The 25752-nt window shown below is 36.9% G+C and overlaps 1 protein-coding gene across 4 annotated transcripts in view; it reads right to left on the bottom strand.

Annotated features, from left to right (window-relative positions):
* TNPO1 (transportin 1) overlaps positions 1-25752 on the bottom strand; it is a 92637-nt gene that overhangs the window by 24724 nt on the left and 42161 nt on the right. For 3 of the 4 annotated variants that reach the window (XM_070412159.1, XM_070412160.1, XM_070412161.1), the window contains exons 4-11: positions 22519-22668; positions 18645-18751; positions 16359-16492; positions 12321-12402; positions 8328-8450; positions 5295-5413; positions 2276-2336; positions 1694-1862 (exon numbers count right to left, since the gene is read on the bottom strand). In XM_070412159.1, the coding sequence (XP_070268260.1) occupies positions 1694-1862; positions 2276-2336; positions 5295-5413; positions 8328-8450; positions 12321-12402; positions 16359-16492; positions 18645-18751; positions 22519-22668 (945 nt within the window). Of the gene's footprint in view, positions 1-1693; positions 1863-2275; positions 2337-5294; positions 5414-8327; positions 8451-10072; positions 10204-12320; positions 12403-16358; positions 16493-18644; positions 18752-22518; positions 22669-25752 lie in introns of those variants that run through there. The other variant, XM_070412163.1, reaches the window with a different exon arrangement.

Here is a 25752-nt window from a genome sequence, read left to right as displayed (position 1 = left end):
AAAGAGTAAATGTGATATGCATGCTAAGTCCTTGGCCTAGTGCTAGGTACGTTAGGCACTCTAACTGGTAGTTATTTAACCAAATGAATTACACAGTCCAGGCTGATGATTCATGTCCTTAACCACTTCATAGTTACTAGAAATCCAAGCACTCTGAATTACAGCAGTGGTTCTCACTGGGGTTAGTTTTATTTCCCAGAGGAAACATGGCAACGCCTGGAGACATTTGTTGGTTATCACAATTGTGTGTGTGTGTGTATGCGTGCGCGTGTGCACGTGGGCTGCTGGCATCTACTGGGTAGAGGTCAGGGATGCTGGTAAACATCCTATAACGTGCAGGATAGCCCCCACAACAAAGTCATGTGACCCAAAATGTCATTAGTGCTGAGGGTGAGTAATCCTGAACTAAAGCAGTGGAGTTTTAAAAACCAGTACGCAAGCAAGCAAAACACAGGTATCTAGGTTCCTCCCAACAGTTTTTAATTAGAGTGTGGTCTAGAATGCCCACAAATGATGTGGATTTGCAGCTAAGGATTAAAATGAACAGAGATTTAAAAAAAATATTTTGTAGTCTGACTATGACAAAGCAATTTATATTTTAGAATTATCCATGATAATCAGCCAATCCTCATGCAAATTAGTACAAAAATAAGTTTATGTAAGGTAAACAGAAAGTGTATGGCCAAAGTTATGGTTCCTATTTTTAAAAAAAATATATTTAGAAGAAGGGAGAGGAAGAGATAGAAACATCAATGATGAGAGAATCATTGATTGGCTGCCTCCTGCACAACCCACAATGGGGATTAAACCCGCATCCCAGGCACGTGCACTGACCGGGAATCGAACTGTAAACTATTGGTTCATAGGTCGATGCTCAACCACTGAGCCACACTGGCTGGGCCCTATTTTATAATATCAAACAAATCGAAAAATGATAGTCTGAATTATATTTAAAGAATAAATAAATATAAGAACAGGTCCATCAGAAAAATGCAAACCAAAACCATATCTACTTCACATATACCAGGACAGCTATGATAAAAGTTAACAACTGTTGGCAAGAAACTGTAATCTTAAGACACTGATGGTGGGAAAGTTAGTGGTGGAGCCATTTTGGAAAACAGCCTTGTAGCTTCTCAAAAGGTTAAGCAGTTAACAAATGACCTAGTATTCCCACTCCTGAGTATACGTATATTTAAGAGAACTGAAAATATACATCCACACATAAACTTTACAGAAGTGTTCACAGCATCATTACTCACAACAGCCAAAAGGGGGAAACAACCAAATGTCCATCAACTGAGAAACGGATAAATAAGATGTAATAAATCCATACAATGAGTTATTTTTCCACATGCTACAACATGGGTGAATCATAAACACCTCATATTGTATGATTCCATTTATAGAAAAGTCCAGAACAGGCAAATTCATATATACAGAATACAGACTAGTAGTTACTTAGGGCTGAGGGACTCGGATAAAATGGAAATGATTGCTAATGAGAATGGAGTTACTTTCTGGGGTGATGAAAATTTCCCAAAATTTACTGTGGTGATGGTTGCACAACTCTGAATACATTAAAAACTACTGAATTGCACTGTTTAATGGCTGAATTTGTATGGTGTGTAAATTATTCCTCAATAAAGTTGTTACCAAAGCAGGCAACTGTGCTTTTCCCTCTCCAACTTACTTAGATTCCAGTCAGAAATTGTATCGTCATCATCAATTTCATCGTCATCATCATCTTCCTCTTCAATGCCATCTTCATCATGCTGCTGGGCCACGGTCCTTGATCGATGAAAACGTGGCCTTATATCCTGTTCACTGTCAGGAATCGTTTCATCTTCTTCAACATCACCCTGTGTTTTTATTTTAAAGGGAAAATTTTGGTGATAATCATTATAGGTTAATAATATGCACATGAGTGAAAGAACCAGAATACCTAGAGATGGGTCATGCATAGGATTCTGAAGTGCACCCCTTCCTTGTGAAGGGAGGAATAGACTATGACATGACACTTGTTAGGTATCAGGTACTTTCAACCACATTATATTGCCTCCCATCAGGATGGTATAACCTAGAGTACCTAAATCCATGCAGATAATATTTAAGGCATTTTTATGCTTCTTTCTTTGAACTCTGCAGCATAATATATATATAACAGAAGCCTATTTACATAGGATTTATTCTAAATGTTTTATTAGTTGAATCCAAAGATTTACTAAGTCAATAAAAATAATATTCCTCATTCACCAGAAAACAGTTTTCTTACCTTAAGTAGGATAATATCTATATCTGAGTACTTCATGCCATTCACTAACACAGGAATCAACCTATAAGAAAACAAATTCATGAAACAAGGAATTAAAGATGAATAAAATTATGAAGGAGTCTTAATAAATTTTTGTATACCAATAATACCAATGATAAGCCCTGGCCGGCAGCTCAGTTGGTTAGTGTGTCATCCCGATATGGCAAGGTATCAAGTTCAATCCCTGGTCAGGGCACATATAAGGAGCAACCAAAGAATGCATAAGCGGAACAATAAATCCATGCCTCTTTCCCCCTAAAATTAATAAATAATAAAAACAAACAACCAACGAGACAACCACCACTAACATTGTCTTAGAGCATATTTTGTGCTGTCTGACCTTCGCAAACGATGAGTATTCCTAATATATGTTGTAGTCCTTTTACAACTCATGTACAAGATCCGCCTCAGCGGTTCTCAACCTGTGGACCACGACCCCTTTGGCAGTCGAATATCCCTTTCACAGGGGTCGCCTAAGACCATCCTGCATATCAGATATTTACATTACGATTCATAACAGTAGCAACAGTACAGTTATGAAGTAGCAACGAAAATAATTTTATGGTTGGGTCACAACATGAGGAACTGTATTTAAAGGGCCAGAAGGTTGAGAACCACTGCGCTAGATAGAATCTTAGAGGAGATAAGATTAGTAGTGCTTAGAAATAAAAATAAAAAGAATAGCAATTTCTTCTCTAAGAATTTATCCCAAATATACCAACAAACATTCGCTTAAAGAAAAAAACTTCACCTAAGGATGTTTCCATTAATTTTTTTAGAGGGGAGCAGGGGGAAAGAGAAACATTGATCAGTTGCCTTCTATACACTCCCTGAGCGGGGATTGATTGAACCCGAAACCATTTGGTATACACAATGCTCCAATCAACTGAGCCACCCAGTGGGGATCACAATGCATTACTTCAACTAAAAATAAATGCAGCCATAGAAGTCAAACATATTTATGACTGGCTTTAGTTGTTTAATGTTTGAAGTGATGATTTTTTAGCCTGCTACTACTCAAGTTCTTGTTGCTTTAAGAATCTCTAGGTTTTATTAGTGTAATAAGAGTTAGAGGACCTTGCTATAATTGTGTTTTTACCACTATCTCCTAATGTTACAGGCTTTCACTAACAGCTCTTCAGTTTTTATAAAAAGTAATATTGATTTATATAACTCTTAGAATTAGATGATCCTATGTTAAGAAACAAGCAAATCATAAAAGTGGTACCACACATTAGGGAGAAAAGTAATAAATGGATTTCCTAAAGAAAAAAAAAATCCGCTTAGCATGTGATGTACTTTATTTCCAAATAAATTCCAGACAGACACTAGAATAAAATATAGGTGAAATTATTGCTTTCTTGGTGGGGAAAGAATTTATTGGAAAAGAAAGCGAAGTTTACTGACTATATGAAAATGAGAACATTCAAATACTGTAAATACTAAAAATACATAACTCTGATAATACTACCACAAATTAAAACAAATGATTTTGTTCTTTGCTCATCCAGATGGTTAAGATTAGAGAAATTATAATTAATGGCTGATAAAAGTTGTGACACGATGGGACACTCTAAGTGGGGTGTAAATCCGCATGACTTCACTAGAGAACAATTTGGAATATTTATGAAGAATCCCAAAATGTTCAGTCCTTTGATCCTGGCACAAATCATGTCTAGGAATTCTATGTGAGAGAAATAACCACTTACGAACAAAAAAAGATGCTTACTACAGGATTATTTGGTTAAAAAAAAGAAAGGAGCAAACAACTTAAATAGTCAACAACTGAAGAAAAGTTAATCATATATATGTGGTACGCACACACTATGATGGAATAGTTCTCAAAGTTTAAAGACTAATGACCTGGAGAAAAAGTACACAACATTCAAGAACTGAAAAGAGCAAACCACAGAACAGTATAATCAGAATTTTAAGCAATAACTATAGCTAGATGCTACATTAAGTGTTTTATACATTATCAAATGTACTTTGTCCTGAAATAGCCTGAATATATGGTTTTTGGTATATGGTAACAATACATCAAAAATACTAACAGTGATTACTCAGGGTGGTGAAAATCCAAAACATTTTAAGTTTTCTGCATTTTAATTTTCTTCCATGAGACTGTATTGCTTACTTTTCAAATGTTAGCAAGCATTACTTTTAAATATCTGATTTTAACGCAGATTAAGTCATTGCATTGTACATCTATAACCAATATGTTTTGTTAACTATCTACACTAATAAGAGAAACATGCAAATTGGCATCACTCTGCTACACCCACCAGCCAATCAGAGCAACTATGCAAATTAACCCAACAAATATGGCAGTTAATTTGCATACGAAGGCATGGAGCGAAAACTGAAGGCTCTGGCTGGAATGAAGACTGAAGACTGAAGAGGCTTGACTTCTACACTGCGGCCACAGCGGAGAAGCCAAGTCTCGCTGCAGCTGGACCAAAGGCCTGGGTCCCGGGTGCCGGAGGAAAACCGGTGCCAGCAGCCAGGGGAAGGAAAGCCTACTGCGTGAATCTTTGTGCAACGGGCTTCTAGTATCTCAATAAAACTGGAAAAAACATACAAACAAAACCCTGATCCAACAGCATTCATTGGGTTAAAACAACCTTAACAATAGGTTAACCAAAAATTTCATAACATCACAACTAGTGGGAAATCATTTTCTTTGGTAAAAACCCCACCAGAATCCATGGTCAAATTACAAGAATTATATAAAAAAATGACAACTGTGTCATGAATTATCCAAAATTAAGTATAACTTAGAATAAACCATGCTCACATGATTTTAAAGAAATTTAGTCGCTTCTTGAAAAATCTCTTTACTAATACCAACAATAAAATTAAGTTTGACTTCTATAGAACTTAACTCCCCAATGATAGAAGAATTCAACCAAAAATACAAAAGTGAGGAATCACTGTTAAATTTAAGAACAAGGTAGAATTCATAAGAAGGAACACTTACTTAGGAAGGTGTCTTACAAGTACATCTTTGCATATTGGTTGCTCAGCCAAAGTTAGCCAAAACTCACAGGCTTCTAAAGCCACATTTTCATCTTGATCTTGGGTCCTCAGTAGCATGTACTGTAAAAAAAGGAGCCTTAATATTAATCAGTTAAAATCATGTAACTAAAATAAACCTCTATTACAGCAAGTTAATAGTCCTTTGCTATGGCCCGTTTCAATCTAGGGTTTACAATTTTTAAAAAAGCTTCCTAGTTAATTTTAAAATGCAACCAAACTTCAGAACTGCTGCTCTCGAATGTTGCCTAATGAAAAGTATTCAATTCATTATTATTTAGCTGTTCTGTATGGATGTGTTTTGTTTCATGAAACCACTGAGATTTAAAATATGAGTATTAATAATCAAACATTAAGTCTTTGTAGAAACAGCAAAATAAAAACCTCCATTACTTCTTAAAATGAAGAATCTTTTTATAACATACTAGAGGCCCAGTGCATGAAATTCGTGCACTGGGGGGGGGGGGGGGGGGGGGGGGGGGTTTGTCCCTCAACCCAGCCTGCCCCCTCTCACAGTCCGGGAGCCCTCAGGGGATGCAGTCTGGCCTCCCACTGCAGGAGGCAACTGGCTAATCAGGGGAAGGTGCCACCCCCATCTCCCCACTGCTGCAGCCACTGCTGACCACCGCAGCCACCAAAGTGTTTTCATCAACACAGACTCCAGTCCCTTCACCACGAAAAAAAGAACTTTCTTTAGGCATTTTCAAGATGTCTCTTTCATAGGATATGACATTTCTTTCTTTCTTTCTTCCTTCCTCCCTCCTTCCTTTTTTATCCTCGCAGGATATTTTCCCATTGATTTTTAGAGAGTGTGGAAGAGAGTGGGAAAGACAGAGAGAAACATCAATGTGAGAGGCACACTTCGATTGGTTGCCTCCTGCATGAGCCCTGACCTGGGCCCTGGCCAGGGAGGAGCCTGCAACCTAGGTACATGGCCTTGATCAGAATAGAACCCGGCCCCCCTGAAGGTTTGTGTCTCCACTCCGGCCCCAGCAGCCCAGAGCCACGGCTGGGGGCCGGCCCCCCTTGCGGGTTTGTGTCTCCAGCTCCAGGGCCGGGCACAGACTGCCCTGTCGTTCTCTCAGGCTCTGGGCCTGCGTCAGGCCCCTCCTCTTGAGCTGGTTGTGACCGTTACAGCAACCCAGACTAATTTGCATATTACCTCTTTATTTCTATAGATCTATTCAAGGTGTCTCTTGTAAGTATACATTTCATGTATTTAAAGATATATATGTATATATAATACAATTACAAAAGTCTTTTTAAATTTAGAAAGTGACATTTCTTAGTGCAACTATAATTTGTAGTTTCCAAAATAGGTTTATCATGTGCTTTGAATATACCAACCCAAATTCACTCTTAGTTGGAGGAACACTACTCCCAAATCTAAAGGCATAGTCTAAATCTCTTTTAAAAATCCTTATATGCAAAACCAAAATAAACATAAGAGTCACACATTATTCCCAATGTACCTGGGACTTGGAATTGGGGTTAAGTGATGAATTCTTCATATACATCCTCTGCCTGATTGAAACATCTCACATGGCAAAATATGGCAATACAATAGTGTTGGCAAGCCAACCCCTATTACATTCCATATCATATCCTACTACTATGCAGAGTATCTATACTAATAAAAGGATAACATGCTAATTAATTAGACCGGATGTCTTCTGGACAAAGGCACAGTGGCGGGGCCGAGGCATAGGCGGTTAGGTGCGATCAGGCAGGCAGGCAGAGGTGGTTAGGGGCAATCAGGCAGGCAGGCAGAGGTGGTTAGGAGCAATCAGGCAGGCAGGCAGAGTGGTTAGGGGCAATCAGGCAGGTGAGCAGTTAGGAGCCAGCAGTCCCTGTAAGACTGGGCCTAAACTGGCAGTCGGACATCCCTCAAGGGGTCCCAGATTGGAGAGGGTGCAGGCTGGGCTGAGGGACCCCCCTGCCCGTGTATGAATTTCATGCACTGGGCCTCTAGTTGCTGAAGAAACAACTGTAGCATTATAAATTAGACTCCCATCCCTGATATGGTCCTAGCAAATGATAAAATGTCTTTCTTAACTTTCTGCTTAACTCCAAACTCCTTAAACTTTCAACTAATTCCACCTGATTCTTCTAAACACTTTATGGAGGAACAGGCTCCTCAGAGAAACTGTCATTTATTCCCATATTATACTGCTACATATGCTTATCTCTACAATTATCTTTCCTAATGTTTTAGAAAAGGAGTTGCTGCACATCATGAGTGCTTGCCTTTTGACAAGTCTTAGACCCCATCCTTTAAAAAGAGATCTCTCTCTGTACCACATGGACCTCTGAAAGTGAAAAGGGAGGAACTAGATGCACAATATTTAATCCATTTGCAAATTATTTTGTTCTAGAAACAATTACATCTTATTATTTATTCCTTCCTTTAAATATGGATCAACTGTGATCAATAAATTTCCTAGTAAAATTATTTTAATCACATTTTAAAATCTAAATAGTTTGCCAGAACTATAGTGGTGATGTATTTTCTACTCAGAAATCTCTTTGTTAACATAAATCACAAGTTGATCAGATCAACTTTACCAGTACTGGGTAGAAAACTCTTAATGACACAAGAATATACCAGAGAATATACCACAATTTATTGAGCATTTAGCCTAACTCATACCTAGTAAACACAAATAATCGAAGTATTTCCTAGTTATCCTGGTTAAAAGCTATTTACTACTATAAATAAGTTGTCCTCTTTGAAACATCTTAATAAAAGCAATCAGTAAAAGCAATCAATCTTAAAACATCTTAAGTCTCATGAAAGAAAAATCACCATAAAGATAATTTATAATTTTAAGAAAATCATTTACTATTTTTGTAGTCTCCCCCTAAAATGTGTTAAATAATATATATTAGAAAACAGTGGTTGTATATTATACATTTTGTGCCCAAGATTTTTCTTGAAAGAAAGATGATGAAAGAATGTTTAAATTGCCTGTGTTACCTCAACTATATTATGCATGTGAGGAAGCAGGCGATCCATTCGAACTTCAAGCAGCATCACAAGTGCCCGGCACACATTTTTCCGTACCTCTGGTTCTTCATCCCCAGCCAATGCAAAGAGGTTCTATTACACAAGAAATATTTTTTTCTAATTAAGTATTCCAATACATTAGAAAAGTTTATAATAATAACCAGTAATCTGCAAGTTGGTAACATTTAAAAACCCTAAGAAAATATAGTACTAATAAAGACTGAATTAATTGGCCTACAACAGTGGTCGGCAAACTCATTAGTCAACAGAGCCAAATATCAACAGTACAACAACTGAAATTTCTTTTGAGAGCCAAATTTTTTAAACTTAAACTATATAGGTAGGTACATTGTTATTAACTTAATTAGGGTACTCCTAAGGCTTAGGAAGAGCCACACTCAAGGGGCCAAAAAGCTGCATGTGGCTCGCGAGCTGCAGTTTGCTGACCACGGGCCTACAATATTCTATATAACTAGAGGCCTGTTGTATGAAGAGATTCGTGCAATAGGCCATCCTTTGCCCCGGCTGCTGGCACCGGTTTTACTCTGGCACCCGGCACCCAGGCCTTCGCTCTGGCCGGGCTACGGCCGGAGCTGGCCCTGAAGCCAAAGCCTGCTCTGCCAGCCCCGGGGCCGTGAGGCTTTCCCTGCTCCGCCAGCCCTGGGGTGGTGAGGCTTCGCTCCACCGCTTGGAGTTTACGAATGCAAATTAACTCTCCTGATTGGCTGGTTAGCGTAGCGAAGGTATGGTTAATTTACATGTTTGTCTATTATTAGGTAAGATAAGTGTAATATACAAATCGACCGGACGGCAGAATGACTGGTCACTACGATGTGCACTGACCACCAGAGGGGCAGACACTCAATGCAGGAGCTACCCCCAGCCTGCAGGCCCCGATTGCCTGATTGGGGCCTGCTGGCCAACCTCTCAGTCCCTCCCCTCGGCCAGAAGGCTCTGATCGCCCAATGGGGAACAGGGAACTGGGGATGGGTGGCACCAGGCCAAGGTGGGTGCAAGTGGGGACCCAATCGCCCCACTGGTTGCCCCATACACAGAGGCTGATCTTCCCTGGCAGCTGGGGAAGACTGGCCCAGATCGCAGGCCAGGCCTAGGGACACTACCCATGTACAAATTTCATGGACTGAGCCTCTATTAGATTATAAAATAAGACAAGTGTAGAACGATAATTGCCAAAAATCACAGTTTTGGTAAATAATCTTAAAACCATTCTTTCTGAGAGAGTATGATTGGTTGTGTTTTGAGGTGACTTTCAGTTTGTGATAATAAAACCATGTCATTGGGACACAGGAGCACTCATCCAGTTGATCCAGAAATGGCATTAAAATAGAATTTGATTTACCCTTGACAATTACTGTCTGTCAAGAGATTTAGTCCATCAACTCTGATTCTTAAGGTGGTAACAGGTGCAGATTCTATAAAAGCATCAGTAATTGGGAAATTATAAATACACACACACACACACACACACACACACACACACACACACACGTATACTGAGTTTCTGAAAATTAATCCTAAACTGCCATTGTTCACCAGGTCAACTACTGAAAAAAATAATAAAAGTAATCAATCTCATACTGTTCTTAAGTTTCTCTACAAGGTTAAAAAAAAAAAAAAAGAGTCTGAATGAAGAGAATGTTTAGTCATTGCAACTCCAGGATGTTTATTTAACTTTACAGATAAAGATACAGAAGTTTAGATGTTAAGTCACTTGCCAGCCAGTGGGGGGATATGAATTTGTTTTTCATGAAATCATGAGTAAGTCCACACTCATTATACTACACCAACAGCCTCCACTAGAAGAACAAGTTGTCTCTTGTAGAGGCTGCAAGCAGGGATGTGAAAAGAAAAAATAATAAACTTTTCCTATCTCACTTCTGAGATTCTACTTATTTACAAACACACATATACTTTAAAAGCACTAAAAAGATCATTAAAATAAATAAATAAAAATCCAATGCGCCCCATTGTCTTTTCCCCTGAAATCACAAAAACATCTCCAAATAGATAAATCTAAAACCTCATTTCAAGAAAGGGTAAGACAATGGAGAAGTTCAAATATCAAATATGGCAGTATGTGAAGTACTGTTTCTAGCATTTAAAAAGCTTTGATTTCCCCAAGACCCTGATGCTTTCAAAACTCTTTAGTTCCTTTTTTAATCGAATATATTTTATAAGGTCAGAGAAGAATAATGTTTTTCCATCAGGTGCTCCTTTATATGTTAGATTACATCCTTCATTAAATTTGATGTTGTCTTACTTAATATGAATACACAGCTTTGCCAAGGTAGGTTATAGCTGCTTATTAGTAACCAATACACTTTCCATCAATAATGTCAAACTTAGCAGACATGACATCAGCCCCTAATGAAAACACTAGTAATGGAAGAAAACAATGCATTTATTCATTTACTAAATAGTTACTGAGGGACTCTACTATGTGTCAGGCACCTCCACTGGAGGGTTACTGCTCATGTAGGATGGAAAACCGGTTGACTCTTCTACAGCTATCAAGCAGCAGAGAAGTGTTAATATGGCATAAACACAAATGGAAAATATTTAAAATGTTGGGAAATGTTCTTAAGTTTTTATTTTTAGAGAGAATTTAATTCCTTTATTATAAATTTTATTTCTGTATAAGATGCTGGTATGTCCATTACAGTTCCCTTAAACTGTAGAAGAGTACTAAGAGGAAATACCATTATAACTACAATTTCTAAAAATAATAATAGCAGTAGTTAACAAGTAGAGTGCTTACTCTGTGGCAGGCACTGTTCCTATTTACAGCATATATATAATAATCCAACTAGGTAGGTCTATTATTAGCCTCATTTTACAGATGATGAAATGGAAAACACCAATTCATTAAGGTGCCCAAGGTTAACCACTACTAAGCTGTAGAGCTGGGAGTTGAACCCAGGTAGTCTTACTCCAAACTTCTAATATTATCCACTAACCTCTGTATCAAACTAGACTGAACATACCTTGAGGCATAAATTTATTTATATATCCCTAGCACCAAGTACAGTGCCTGATTCATAGTAAGTACTAAGCAAATGAGAAAAACAAAACAAGATTTGCCCCCTCCAATAATTTTCCAACATAAATGTAGCCTCTGAAGGATTTTTTTTTTTTTAAAAAGCCCAGAAAAAATAAACTAATTTATTTGGTGAAAATAAAAGTTAAGTGGGTAGGGAACTTAAACAATCCTTTCACAATGGAAACCAATAGAAAACAGAAGTACAGCAGGTCCTATAACACTGGAGGCCCGGTGCATGAATTCATGCATGGGTGGGGTACCTCGGCCTGGCGGGCAATCGGGGCAGAAAGGGGCTGATCAGGGCCAGTCGGGGGTGGGGGGAGACCACGAGAGGTTGGCTGGCCATGGGAGATTGGCTGTGGGAGCACACTGACAATCAGGGGCCAGCTCCTGCATTGAGCGTCTGCCCCCTGGTGGTCAGTGTGAGTCATAGCTACCAGTTGGTCACCTGGCTGTCCGGTCATAACAGTTGCTTAGGCTTTTATATATATAGATTGATGAGATGTGGTAGGAATTGAACTCTTGTTTATATCAATCAGTCCTATGGTAAAATTGGTTTCATAATACTTGCTTGGCTTAAAGCTACAGAACATATTGATGACGTAAAGTGAAGACTTAGTGTACTGTTCTTTTAGCTTGTGTCTTCAGATTCTTTATCAAGTTAAGTTTATTCAACCTCACCATATTGCAAATGACTTGGGAAATTTAATTTCCATATGCAACTGAAAAGTATATTGAAGCAGAAATTTTTATGCTGAAGATATTAAACATACCATAATCAGTATTTACATAATGATACAAGTGGAAAAATCAGTAACAGAGGAAAAGTTTATAGTTATAAAAACTATAAGCAATGAACATTATCTAACCTTCTCAAAAACAAAGGAGAGGATAAATCTTACCTCAATAAAAGAATCAATGTGCAACATCAGAGCTTGAGTTCTACTGATGATAAACTGATTGACACATGCAACAGCGTGAGATCTACAAACAAAATTTAAGATTTAGCATATGCTCATTGCATCGTTTTTCTATTTGCAAAAATCTTAAACATTCCTCTATAAAAATATTATGATGTATGTACAGCAATACACATACACACACTCTAAAAAAAATGAGTAAAATTTCTGTTATTAACACAGAAAGAATAGGAATAATATATTAAGTGAAAAATGTAAGTTGCAGAGCAATATATTACTGCTTCTATATAAGTGAAGTGTTTGAAAGAACATGTGCACATTTTTAATAGTAGATAACTGAAAAATGGAAGGCTGGATGGGTACATAATGGTAATTTATTTTATTTACCTACAGACTTAAAAATAAGCATTTCTTTGAAACGAAAAACTTGTAACAGTCTACAGTCTATTTGTTCTGACATAACCAATTCAATTCCACAGCAATTCTTAATGGCACTACTTAAAATCATTCTTAGCTCACAGGTCATGGTCATGGTTGGATTTCACTGGCCTAGATATTACTCTATAATGTGGCTACTCCCTACCCCTAACTTCATTTCCTACTATGCTACAATTTTTTTTTTCTCCTGTCACTCTAAAAGGCCTCTACGTAACTCCAGAGCCTTTGTACTTGCTATTCCCCCAATCTTTCCCTTGATCTTGCAAAAATTTACTACTTTACTTGGTGCAAGGTCTGTACAAATGTTACCTTTTCAGAAAATCTTCTATACAAAATACTTCTGAGTCACTGTCTAACCCCTTTTTCTCACTTTCCATAGTATTTAACATGAAATTGTATTATTTTTCAATTATTACCATCCTGTAGGCCTCCTCTTCTAATAACCCAATAGAAAAAAAAAGACAGAAGAGAAAATCACCACATACAGCCAAAAAACATTAAGATGTTCAACATGATTAATGACAGAAAAGTAAGCCATTTTGAAAAACCATTTTATATCTATTTGATTGGCAAAAATTAAAATGTGTGACAACACCAAAAGCTGAATATGTATACCCAGGAAATCCCTGTGTCTCAGAAATTCCTTCCCAAGATTTTATAACTTCCCTAAGAGAAACTCGTGCAAATAGACAAAAGGAGACAAGCATATAAATGTTTCAGTAGCACTACCCACAAAAGCAAGAACCTGGAAGCACCCAAAGGCCACTGGGCGTGCGTATACATGAATAAATTGTTTAATTGTCACACAAAGGAATAATATACAGTAGTCAAAACAACTGACCTATAGTGACACAACATGGATGAATCTTATCAACATATTAAATTTAAGGTGCCAAAGATTAAATTCATATACCTTTTATAAAATTGAAAACCAAGATCAATAAAATTATTTTCTAAAAATTCCAAGAAAAGGATCAAGTTGGGATTAGATATAGGTTATTTTCAAGGCCTTTGCTTTTATTATATTTGGTGGGTTTGAGTGATTATTAAAAATAACTAATAAATAACTACAGATTGAATGTAAGTGGGAAATGATGAGAATGTTACGAAACATAACCCAATTTGTGCACCTCTAGTGTGATTAAAAAAATAAAATGGCTCCGATTTTTAAATTGCGTAGTCATGTGATGGATAAAACTGTATTTGTTTGCCTCATTCTATATTCTCAAAGTCTAATAGTTACTGTGAGAGGGAAATACACTCATAGTAAATACCAGTTAAACTGTATTGATAAAGTATTAAATAATTTTGTGGAATAAAACTACATAAAGATGTAAAATATGTTTAGTGCACAGATAAAACAGACAATAGATATCATTTACTCAAATATACATTAAAATAAAATATTATAACAGTATATTCAACAGAATCTCAAATGGGCAGTAACGAACATTTACTAAATGGAAACATTTCTGTATTGCTAAACTACGTGTACCTTGTTAAGTTTTAAGTACACGTATTATAATTACAAAATAAATTTTTATATCCAGTAATGGTGTACCTATTATCAGGAATATTTTTTTGGTTCTTCTGTTTTAATTGCTGAGAACTGGTCACAAAAAAGTAAATTTCTTAGAAGTATGCAAATCACTACACTTTCACACCTCAGTGGAAATGTTAAATGGGGAATACTTTCCTAGGGAATATGAACTCCTCTATCTAATTTCCTCTGCCAGGAAGAGTAAAATTTTATTTTGAAAATATTTATTTGCATGACATTACCCACAAATAAGCATCTATTAAGTTCCTACTGTGAGTTTAACACTAGATTAAGTACTGCGTAAGAGGACAAGTAAAATTAAATCGAGGTAAAAACGTAAGAACTAAATAAAGAATTTAAGCAAGAAAAAGATTCCCAATTTACCCTCTGGTTACACTGTTGAAACCACAATCCTTTGAAACACAGTTTGGAATCTTGAAGTAAGCCCCAATGGGCATCTGAACCAATAGTTAAAGCATATACACTAACGTTCATTCAGTTGTATATCCCTGAATCCTCTAGAAACGACATAATTTCTACTTTACATAGTAATATATTTGATTATTCTACATAAAAGCATGATGTATTGACAATCAGAAAAAAAAAAAAACCCCAAATCAAATGACAACCAGAAGAGCAATGACTTTTCCATAGAAACAATAAACAAAGTTCAAGTTACAAAAAGCATACATAATTGAAGGGGAAAAAAGTATAGCAGGCTGGAGAACTTTTGGTGAAATTACAAAGTCTTACACACTTCAATGTAATAAAGGCATCATGATAATTATAGCATGACTAGAGGCCCGGTGCACAAAAATTTGTGCACTCGGGAGGGTCCCTCAGCCCCACCTGTGCCCTCTTGCTGTCTGGGACAGGCCTAAACTGGCAGTCAGACATCCCTCTGGCAGCCCGGGAGCCCTCAGGGATGTCCACTTGCCAGTGGGGAGCAGTCAGACATCCTTAGCGCTGCTGAGGAGGCAGGAGAGGCTGCTGCCACCACTGCTGTGCTGGCAGCCATCAGCCTGGCTTGTGGCTGAGCAGAGCTCCCCCTATGGGAGCACACTGACCACCAGGTGGCAGCTCCTGCATTGAGCATCTGCCCCCTGGTAGTCAGTGTGACCAGTCATTCTGCTGTTAGGGTCAATTTGCATATTACCCTTTTATTATATAGGATAGGACAACTGATAACAAAATTAATCAAAGGCTTATTTAATATTCGAAATATAATGATATTTCAAAACTAGATGCTAGGCAGTTTCAAGGAATTATAGACATAGAGAAAAAACCAAAACAGACTATGTTAACTTCAGGACCAGCCAACCACGTCCACTATGTGATTTCAGAGTGCACTAAAAAATCTTTCCACTATCAGGATTAAAATGCGGTCTGTTTTTTTTAAATAAGTAGGTTGTAAGCCCCTTAAACTAAATTAAATATAAATATAGATATAAATATAAATATATATATATGCCTAACATGCAAAGTGTCCCCTCGGGAGTTCGACTGACCGGGAGTTTGATCACTCGCTGACCATAAGGGGGTGGCGTGGAACAAAGGAAGGCAATGGCCAGCAGCTGGCAGCTGCTAGGGACCTTACCCATGCACAAATTTCGTGTACTGGGCCTCTAGTTACTTAATAATTTAGATGTCATACTTGAGGAACTTTTAGTACAGAGCTGCCAATAAAAGTACCTGTACTTGCCAAGATTCATTAATTAAAAAATACAAAAAACCAAACAAACAGCCCCCCAACACACTTAGTTTTAACCTTTCACAAGGAACCTTAAAAGCATGACTGTTAACCATTACAAATGTAATTAAACATGTAGAACTGACATATTCAATGACAATTTCAGCAGCAAAAGTCAGTATTTTACGGGCAGTGTTTTTAAAGGAATAAACGTAAGTTATCAAAATTCACCTTTGTGGAACATCTAATATATTTTGCTAGTTACAAAAACAATAAATAATGTAAAAATAAGAAAGTGGTAAGAATTATATCAGAGTTTATAAATTAAATTTAATATTAGTTATATAGATACCTTATTTTTGGACTACTGTGCTTGAAGAACTGTAAAAATTTTGGAATCATGATGTTAAGAGGACGATCTAAAACATCACTATCTAAAATCTCAGCAGAATCTTCACATATCTTCTGAAGGGCACCAAATGCTCCCTATAAAAGACATTTAATTAAAATTAATTAAAAATTGAAGTCATTTTAAAAGTAAATTGAGGAATATTGCCTAATTTGTATGAATTGTTTTCAGTTCACATAAAATGCTTCCTGAAAAAAATCTGTAAGTTTAATCAATTTTATGACAAATTATTAATCTCAGTTTATATATAATGATACATTTTTATTTTACCATTAAATAACTTAGAATGAGAAGATATTTTGGTTGGCAGAGACTGTAATATCTAATTCAAAACCCTAATTTCTGAAATATTCTTACCAATTTAAGTCAACATTACTTTTTCTCTTTTAAGTACTATCAGTTTGTAAAACTCTATACTTACATATATCTAACCATTGTACCACTTCTCTTCTTTGAAGCATAAAGGACGTCTTAATATCGTTAAAAAATCGTTAAAAAGTTATATACATGTAAGTCATTTATTGGGTAATGGTGACAAAATCTGTTAAAAGGGCAGGCAATTCAAATTGGCAACTATTTCTCTATAGTCATTTTTACACCAAATGGGCTAACTTAGAGCTCTCGCACACAATATGTAACCTATTAGTTCATCCACTTACATGCTTTACTACTTTTAATTCCATTAGCAACTCCCAGGAACTTATTCTCCACAGTACAATTAATTTATGAATACTGTCTCTTTAAAGAATGACTTACGTAGTAGCTACTCCACAATTTCAAGACTATTGCAGTGAAAACTTTTTTTTATTCTTGGAAAGTGCTTAAAATTTTGATCTCTTTTTATATTACTGTTATACCAAAGCACTACTTAACTTGTTTAAAAATATAATTGCCTTTTTTTTTTAAATCTTCACTTGAGGATATATTTTTTAATGATTTTAGAGAGAGGGGGGGAAGGGGGAGACAGGGAGAGAGGAAGAAAGGAAGAAAGGGAGAGAGGGAGAGAGAGAGGGAAGGGTAGATCAGTTGCCTTCTGTACATGCTCTGACTCGGAATTTAACCCACAACCTTTTGGCTTATGGGACAACACTCAACCAACTGAGCCACCAGCTGGGTGTACTATTTAACTTTTAATAAACAGTTACCTGATGGCTAAATATTATTCAGTTTTCCTGTAATGTTATCAGTGTATTTCTAAGGCATTACTTGAAAATACATATATATATGAGAATGAAAGTTTTTTTTTCTTAGAGTCTTTTCTAAAGACTGTTTTGCTAACTATCCTTCTCCCTTCCCCAAGTCAGATCTGACAACAAAGTGCCCCATCACAAGACCTCCTGATTTTTAAAAAAAAAATACATTTTATTGATTTTTTACAGAGAGGAAGGGAGAGGGATAGAGACAAACATCGATTAGCTGCCTCCTGCACACCCCCCACTGGGGATGTGCCCGCAACCAAGGTACATGCCCTTGACCGGAATCGAACCTGGGACCCTTCAGTCCACAGGCCGACGCTCTACCCACTACACTAAACCAGTTAGGGTGACCTCCTGATTTTTAATGTTAGGTTATTCCTGTGCCTGCCCTGCCCTGCCAAGCCATGCTCTTGTTTGAGAGGAAGATGGGTCATTGCCTTACGCAAAACACCTATAACGGTTTCCATTTAAAACAGATTTCTACCTAAACTGGAGCCCAGTTAATGAGAGAGTCTTAAAGTACTCATTAACAGTGAGAAATTGTAGAGGAAATCCAAACTCCTTCACCTTCCCAAATGAAAAGGCTGCTACCGATCTGATCAGTGGCAAACAATGAGATACTATAATCAATGCATGATTAAAACTAGACATGTTATACAGTAAGAGGCACAAAAACATTTAGAGAAGCTGAAAAAATACTCATCGTCTGGAAATTTAGTCAATTTTAAGTCTATCTTCAAAAAATACCACCTGAACTGATTAAGCTTGACAATGGCTATTTATTATAGAGATATACATATAACCAAGGAAAGTTTTCAAATGCAAAAATGGGAGATATTTCTTTGTAGGAAATATAGTAAAGATGTTTTAAAACTTAGTCTTTATAGAAAACAGTAAGAAATGATCACTAATGTAAAACACAAAGGTAATTTTAGGTTTTTAAGTTTTGAAATAATTCCAGAGAAAAAATTTCAAAGGTTTCTTAGTATACAATAGCACAAGAAAAATTATATGATAAAGCAAGTATTTTTACCTCACAAGTGTTGTAATCTTCAGAATCCAGTAAGCTACAGAGTTTTGGTAAGAGGTCAGGCCAATTCTGCAATTCTCCCTTGGAGGCTATGGTTGTAATCAAAATACCTTGAAAGAAAACACACACTTTTAGGAAATCTGACTGCATTACGTTAGATATTGTCATGTGAACAACTGCACACAAACATGTGCAATCCCCCCATCCCCACTTACTAAATGCCCCAAATCAGCCTAAGATTTCCAAACCATATAAATAACATTCATCAAGAATCCCCATATCACCACAGCATAAATGAGATCTGTTTCTAACCTGTTTTTTTGTTGTTTTTTTTTAACACTTTACCCTCTTTTTTATTTTTAACAAGTATCTGTACAGAAGACTACAACTTGCTCTTCTCCAAGAATAGTTCCAACTAGAGGAGAACCAAGATGGCGGCATAGGTAAACAGTGGAGACTGCTGCCGCAAACAACCACTTCAAAAATACAACTAAAAGACGGAACATACATCACCCAGAACCATAGGAAAGCTGGCTGAGGAGAGACTCTTCAACTAGAAGGAAAGAGAACAGCAAACCAAGGCTCAGAGGAGGTGCAGTGTGGAAAATACAAAGGTACGGAGGTGCGCACGCAAAGCGGGCTGGTGGCTGAGGGCGCAGTTGTCGTTTTCAGTCAGGAGGGAGTCTCAGACTCTGAGCTCCAGATCCAGGTGAGTCTCTAGGGACTCAGACTCAAACGGGAGAAGCGGGATTGTCTGGCATCAGTTGGAATCTGAGGGCAGCTTTCTCTCCGAGGTTTGCAGCGGTTGTGGGGGTTCTGAGAAGCAGAACCTCTGGGAACGGGGCTGAGAGCAGCCATAACTGCTCCCTCCACCCGCCCTGTTGAACCCGCCCCGCCCAAGCCCTGCGCAGAGCCATTTGCCAGATCGCCTCAGGCAAAGGCTAGATTAGCACCTCCCCAGAGGACTGAAGTTTTCCCACAGCTGATTCTCACAGCCAGTCGGCCTGGTGGTCAAATCCCTCTAGTATTAACTACAACAATTAAGGCTTAACTAGAACAAGACTGTGCACAAAGACCATAAGGGGGTGCACCAAGAAAGCATAAAAGATGCGGAGACAAAAAAAACATGACAGAAATGGAGGATATAGAGCTAAAAAACGCAATTTTGAGGGCTTGCAATAAACTTGAGGAAAGCCTCACAAAAACTAATGAGACCCTCGATGCTACGATAAAGAAACTAGAAATTAAGCATACACGGACTGAAATAAAGAATATTATACCCAATAGCAGACCAGAGGAGCGCAAGAATCAAGCCAAAGATTTGAAATTCGAAGAAGCAAAAAACACCCAACCGGAAAAGCAAAATGAAAAAAGAACCCAAAAATACAAAGATAGTGTAAGGAGCCTCTGGGACAGCTTCAAACGTAGCAACATCAGAATTATAGGGGTACCAGAAGATGAGAGACAGCAAGATATTGAAAACCTATTTGAAGAAATAATGGCAGAAAACTTCCCCCACCTGGTGAAAGAAATGGACTTACAGGTCCAAGAAGCGCAGAGAACCCCAAACAAAAGGAATCCAAAGAGGACCACACCAAGACACATCATCATTAAAATGCCAAGAGCAAAAGACAAGGAGAGAATCTTAAAAGCAGCAAGAGAAAGAGACTCAATTACCTACAAGGGAATACCCATACGACTGTCAGCTGATTTCTCAACAGAAACTTTGCAGGCCAGAAGGGAATGGCAAGAAATATTCAAAGTGATGGATTCCAAGAACCTACAGCCAAGATTACTTTATCCAGCAAAGCTATCATTCAGAATTGAAGGTCAGATAAAGAGCTTCACAGAAAAGGAAAAGCTAAAGGAGTTCATCACCACTAAACCAGTATTAGACGAAATGCTGAAAGGTATCCTTTAAGAAGAGGAAGAAGAAAAAGGTAAAGATACAAATTGTGAACAACAAACATGCATCTATCAACAAGTGAATCTAAGAATCAAGTGAATAAATAATCTGATGTACAGAATGAACTGGTGATTATAATGAATCAAGGACATAGAAAGGGAATGGACAAACTATTCTTGGGGGGGAAAGGGGAATGGGAGATGCGGGAAGAGACTGGACAAAAATCCTGCACCTATGGATGAGGACAGTGGGTGAGGAGTGAGGGCGGAGGGTGGGGCGGGAACTGGGAGGAGGGGAGTTATGGGGGGGGGGGGGAGAAGAGGAACAAATGTAATCTGAACAATATAGATTTAATTAAAAAAAAAAAAAAGAATAGTTCCACTAATTAAAATCACTCCTATTTTATAGAAATTACAAAAGAATAAAATATGTACAAAAATGTTAGTATCATGTATTACTGGGTGAGGAGTATGAGTCTGTTACATTCAAATAAAAATACATCAAGAAGCTATTAACTCCCCAGCTTAACCTAGGATTACAGCCATGGAGGGACGTAGATATAGAGAGAGAAAATAGAAAGTTTCCCATTTACTGGATGAAGGATGAATCACTGGGAAGCTGATTTGGGAGAACTGAGTGGCACATACTCACAATGCCACTCTGGATTATTTCAACTGTGTAGTGTAGCTTAGTTGTGATAGTTACACATATATGTAACAAAAAGTTTGTGTTAATCTTTTCCTCTGCCTTAGTAAATCTTATATTAGTAACAAAGTTATATACTTGCCAATTATAGATGCTTTTATTTAATAAGAGTATAAACTCTGATAGGCAAATTATAGGTACTCTAAGCTTCAAAATACTAATTTATAAAAATTTTTTAGAAGTGCTCTTTTTAATAGTTAGAGAAATCAGTGAGATATGCTCACAAAATGCTTGGCATACAGTAAATGCTTAATGATTACTACGAAATAGCAAATTCCATTGTTTGTGTGTTTGAATTCTTTTTAAATTTTCTACCAATAGTCTTGAGAACGCTGCTCCTAATGGTAAAGAGTTACAAAATGTAAAGTTAGTCAATATGTATTCTTAGCTAAAAATTTTTAAATTATGTGGTAAGGGTTAATATATGGATAGCATTTTAAAGATATCAGCCTTACTATAAAATAAATTTGTAGTAAGACAAAAAAGCAGCAAGACTAATAGTAGGTCTGTACCTCCTGCCAATTATTCTTTCCCAAAGTTAAAAATATAGAAGAACTGAGAAAAAGAGAAAGCTCTAGATCTGCCTAAATGAAACCAAGCTGCCTTAAAACAAGCAATGATAAAAAATAAACATAAGTAACACCCTGGCACTAATAGACCGCTAACATCCATTACTTCTGCTAGGAGAGATTGAAGAATGTTGAAATTTGAAATTCAAATTTATCTGGCTCCATATAATCTCATCCACTACTGAAAAGTCTTCTAATGCCTAACACAGTTGCAAAAGGTGAAACATTTTAATTTTCTGTGTACAAAAAGATGGGAATAAAATTTGGTGTGTTCAGCAATACCTATTAAATTTTAACTGTTTAAACAGCACACTTTGACCCAGTCATGCCACTCCTATGCACTAATTCTATAGAAAATTTCCCACAAGTGTATAAACACATTAAAGGATGCTGACTGAAATAATAAAATCACAAACCAACTCCAAGAAAAGGCAGTGGTCCTAAATTATTATCACTTATTAATGCCCCATTTTCACCAACTTTGATTAAGCAACTACCAGGGACCCTTGGGTCTCACTGGACAAGAGAGCTTTTATTGCAACCATAAACATATACAAAGCATTTAAGAGTAGCAATGAAAAATTTCCCCATCACAATTTAACTTGAAACGGATGAAATGCCTATGAAAATGGCGTATCATATCAAAAAACAACCCAGTTACAAACAAGATAAGCAAAATTTTAACAACATAACTTACCTACGGTGGCTCTAATCAGAGGAGAGGAGTCACCAATATTGTTTAGACATTCGCTTTTAATAAAGTCTGTTACACCATTTGGGAAGTTCTGAAAATGAGCTTTCACATTATTCTTCAAAATGAGACCACTCAATGATCGTGTGGGTTCATCTGTAGTAAAATAACAACAGTACTGAGTTTTAAAGTCATTTTCATTTTAAAATGTTATCAAGAACAGTAACTTTAAAAATATTTACATTCAAAACTGATTATATTTCAATAATTTTGCTATAACCAGGAAAAAATATCATAAATGATTTCAAAAGATTAGCTCCATGATTTTATAGTTCAGGGTTTCTCAACCTTGGCACTATTGACATTTTGGGCCAAATAATTCTTTGTTGTGGGGTGCTGTTCTGTGCATTTTAAAATGGTCAGCGGTATCACTGGCCATAGATGCCAGTATCAATTCTCCAAGTTGTGACAACCAAAAATGTTTCCAGTTAATGTCAAATTCTGGGAGAAATTGAGGGAGAGGAATTGCACTGGGTTGAGAACCATTAATTTAGTTTAAGAGTTAATTTAGTTTATATATGACCACTGTATTCAAGCTTTATTGAAACCTGATATAAACATCAAATTACAGATCTGAAAGTATTAGTTACTAAAAATATCTCATTAAAAATCAAGTGGACAAAGAATATATGGGGTCACCTTCACATACAAATAATTGTCGTTCATTTATACCATGTTTTTCACTTGCCTCTGAGCTAAAAAAAAAAGGGAGGGGGAGGGGGGGAGTAAAACAAGTTTAAAATTTCCATAAGTTTTCTTAAAAACAGAATTTACTTTTTAAAAAACATTTAATCCATAGGTGGTGTTAAATGTTCAAGAAGCAATTTAATACCTGCAGACTATAACTGATGTTACCAATTGGCACCAGCATCAAAAATATTAGCAATAGTTAACATCTTCTGAATGTGTATCAGGTACTAAACACCACTAAGTGCTTTGCAAGTAGTTTGCATTTAATCCTCACAACCTCATGAGATTGTAATTATTCCCACTGCACAACTGAAGAAACTGAGGCCTTTGCCAAAGTCACACAGAGCGAAGTGGGGAGGCCAAAATATCAACCTCAGGGGTCTGCCTCCAGAGCCTACACTTGATGCACTTCGTAGTTTCACTCTCCTCAAAGAGCTAGAAGACATGAAGAGCTGCTGTGTTGAACAGAATATGCTTTTACAGCACTACTATTTCACATACCTTATTAAAAAATAAATACCCGAGCTTGTTCTAATTAGTAGTACGCTCCTAAAATCTGACTGGCACTGAAATCGTCAAGGGTAAAACACATAGAGAGGCAAAAAGATGGCAAAGTTTCTTTGCACATAACCCCACTCAGGCCGCCAAGCAATATAGCCAGACATATTATATCACCATTTAAAATCTTCTTTCCATTATTTAACCCAAAGTTGTGATGTAATTATACTGGGAGGATAGGGTTGAAGGTAGGATGAGAAAAGAGCTTGTAGTCTCAGCATCCATAGTAAGGTGGTCAATGTATAATGTTTAAAATGAAGAAGTCTTGAGAGTAGAATAAACATTTTTATAAAGTCAATGTGGAGGTCAATACCGATAGAAACAGTTATAAGATTTAAAGATGAATTGAAAATTTTGACTATGGGAAGCAAAAATCAGGAGAAATTAGACAGGAAACTTTCCTTTTTCTGTTAACGTCTGTGCTATTTGATTTTTAAACTTGTACATTACTTTGTGAAAAATAAAAAGAAATTCAAAAAATGAGAGAAAAATAAATAAAATCTTCTTTCTAGTTTCAATTACAACTCATTCCAATAAGTAGATTAAAATGAAAGAAAAGCCCGTCCAGTGTGGCTCACTGGTTGAGCGTTGACCCATAAACCAAGAGGTCAATGGTTCGGTCAGAACACTGTCTGGTTGCGGGCTCTATCCCCAGTGGGGGGCATGCAGAAGAAGCCAACTGATGATGTTTCTCTCTCACCGATGTATTTATCTCTATCTCTCTTCCTTCCTTTATCTCTTAAAACGACAAAAAAAATTGATAGGCTCCCCCCACCCCCCAATGCCTTTTCCCTTCCCTTACCCCCCCACCCCAACTCACCAGGCCAAAAAAAAAAAAGAAAACAAAAAAAATTGATAAAAACATTTTTTTAAAAGAAAAAGTTCTAACTTCTTTTCAAAATTTAAAACTGTCATAAATAGCCAAATATTTAACTTCCTCAAGCAACAAACGTTTTTTTCTTAAGTTAGCCCATTAGTTCAGTAATATAATTTTATTTTAAATGGCATGTGTATTTATTTACAAGAAATACACTATGTTGTTTTGGTTTTTTTTTTGTGTTAATCCTCACCCATGGATATTTTTCTATTGGTTTTCAGAAAGAGTGAAAGGGAGGGGGAGAGAGAAACATCAGTGTGAGAGACATTGATTGGTTGCCTCCTGGACATGCCCTAACCAAGGCTGGGGATTCAAGCCTGCAGCTGAGGTAGGTGCTCTTGACGGCAATTGAACCTGGGACCCTTCAATCCACAGGCCGATGCTTTGCCCACTGAGCCAAACCGACTAGGACCACTATATTGTTTTTACAATAAAGGTTACAAGATGAAGGGTTTCAATAAATATAAAGTGAAATGATTTAAAATATTTTTAATTAAAATGAAAAATATCCTCTGTCCAAAACCCGCTTAATAAAGCCACCATTGCCTTTTATTAAAAAAAGTAAGACTTTACTTCACTTGGCCTCATTTTGCTCATCTGTAAAGTGAGGGATTTAGATGAGCTCATTTCTGAGGTCTCTTCCAGATTTAAACTTTTACTCCACAATTCAGTGTAAACAAATACATGCACACACACAGAAACATCAACTATATCAATTTGTTGTTCCACTTATCCATGCATTCATTGGTTGATTCTTAGTATGTGCCCTGACCGGGGATCAAACCTGCAACCTTGGCATATTGGGATGATGCTCTAACCAACTGGGCTACACGGCCAGGGCAAGAAATACATTTTAGTTAGTGTCTGGAAAACCTGAATAAAATCCCTTCCAACATTTTGTGGTTTTGTAACTAATAGGTCTTTTCGAAGGCAGTTACACCAACTTCTCCTGCTACTTGAATGAGTTTGTCTGCTTTTTCAAATACTTCTGATGTACCTTTATACACCAAGAAAGCTTTGAGAAAGAGTATAATATTTTAACCATCTAAATATTT

Source organism: Myotis yumanensis, unplaced genomic scaffold (genome assembly GCF_028538775.1).
Source record: "Myotis yumanensis isolate MYYU_CA2020_CCGP unplaced genomic scaffold, mMyoYum1.0.hap1 SCAF_4, whole genome shotgun sequence".
NCBI classification, from domain to species: Eukaryota; Metazoa; Chordata; class Mammalia; order Chiroptera; family Vespertilionidae; genus Myotis; species Myotis yumanensis.
This window is presented reverse-complemented; position numbering and strand designations above follow the sequence as displayed.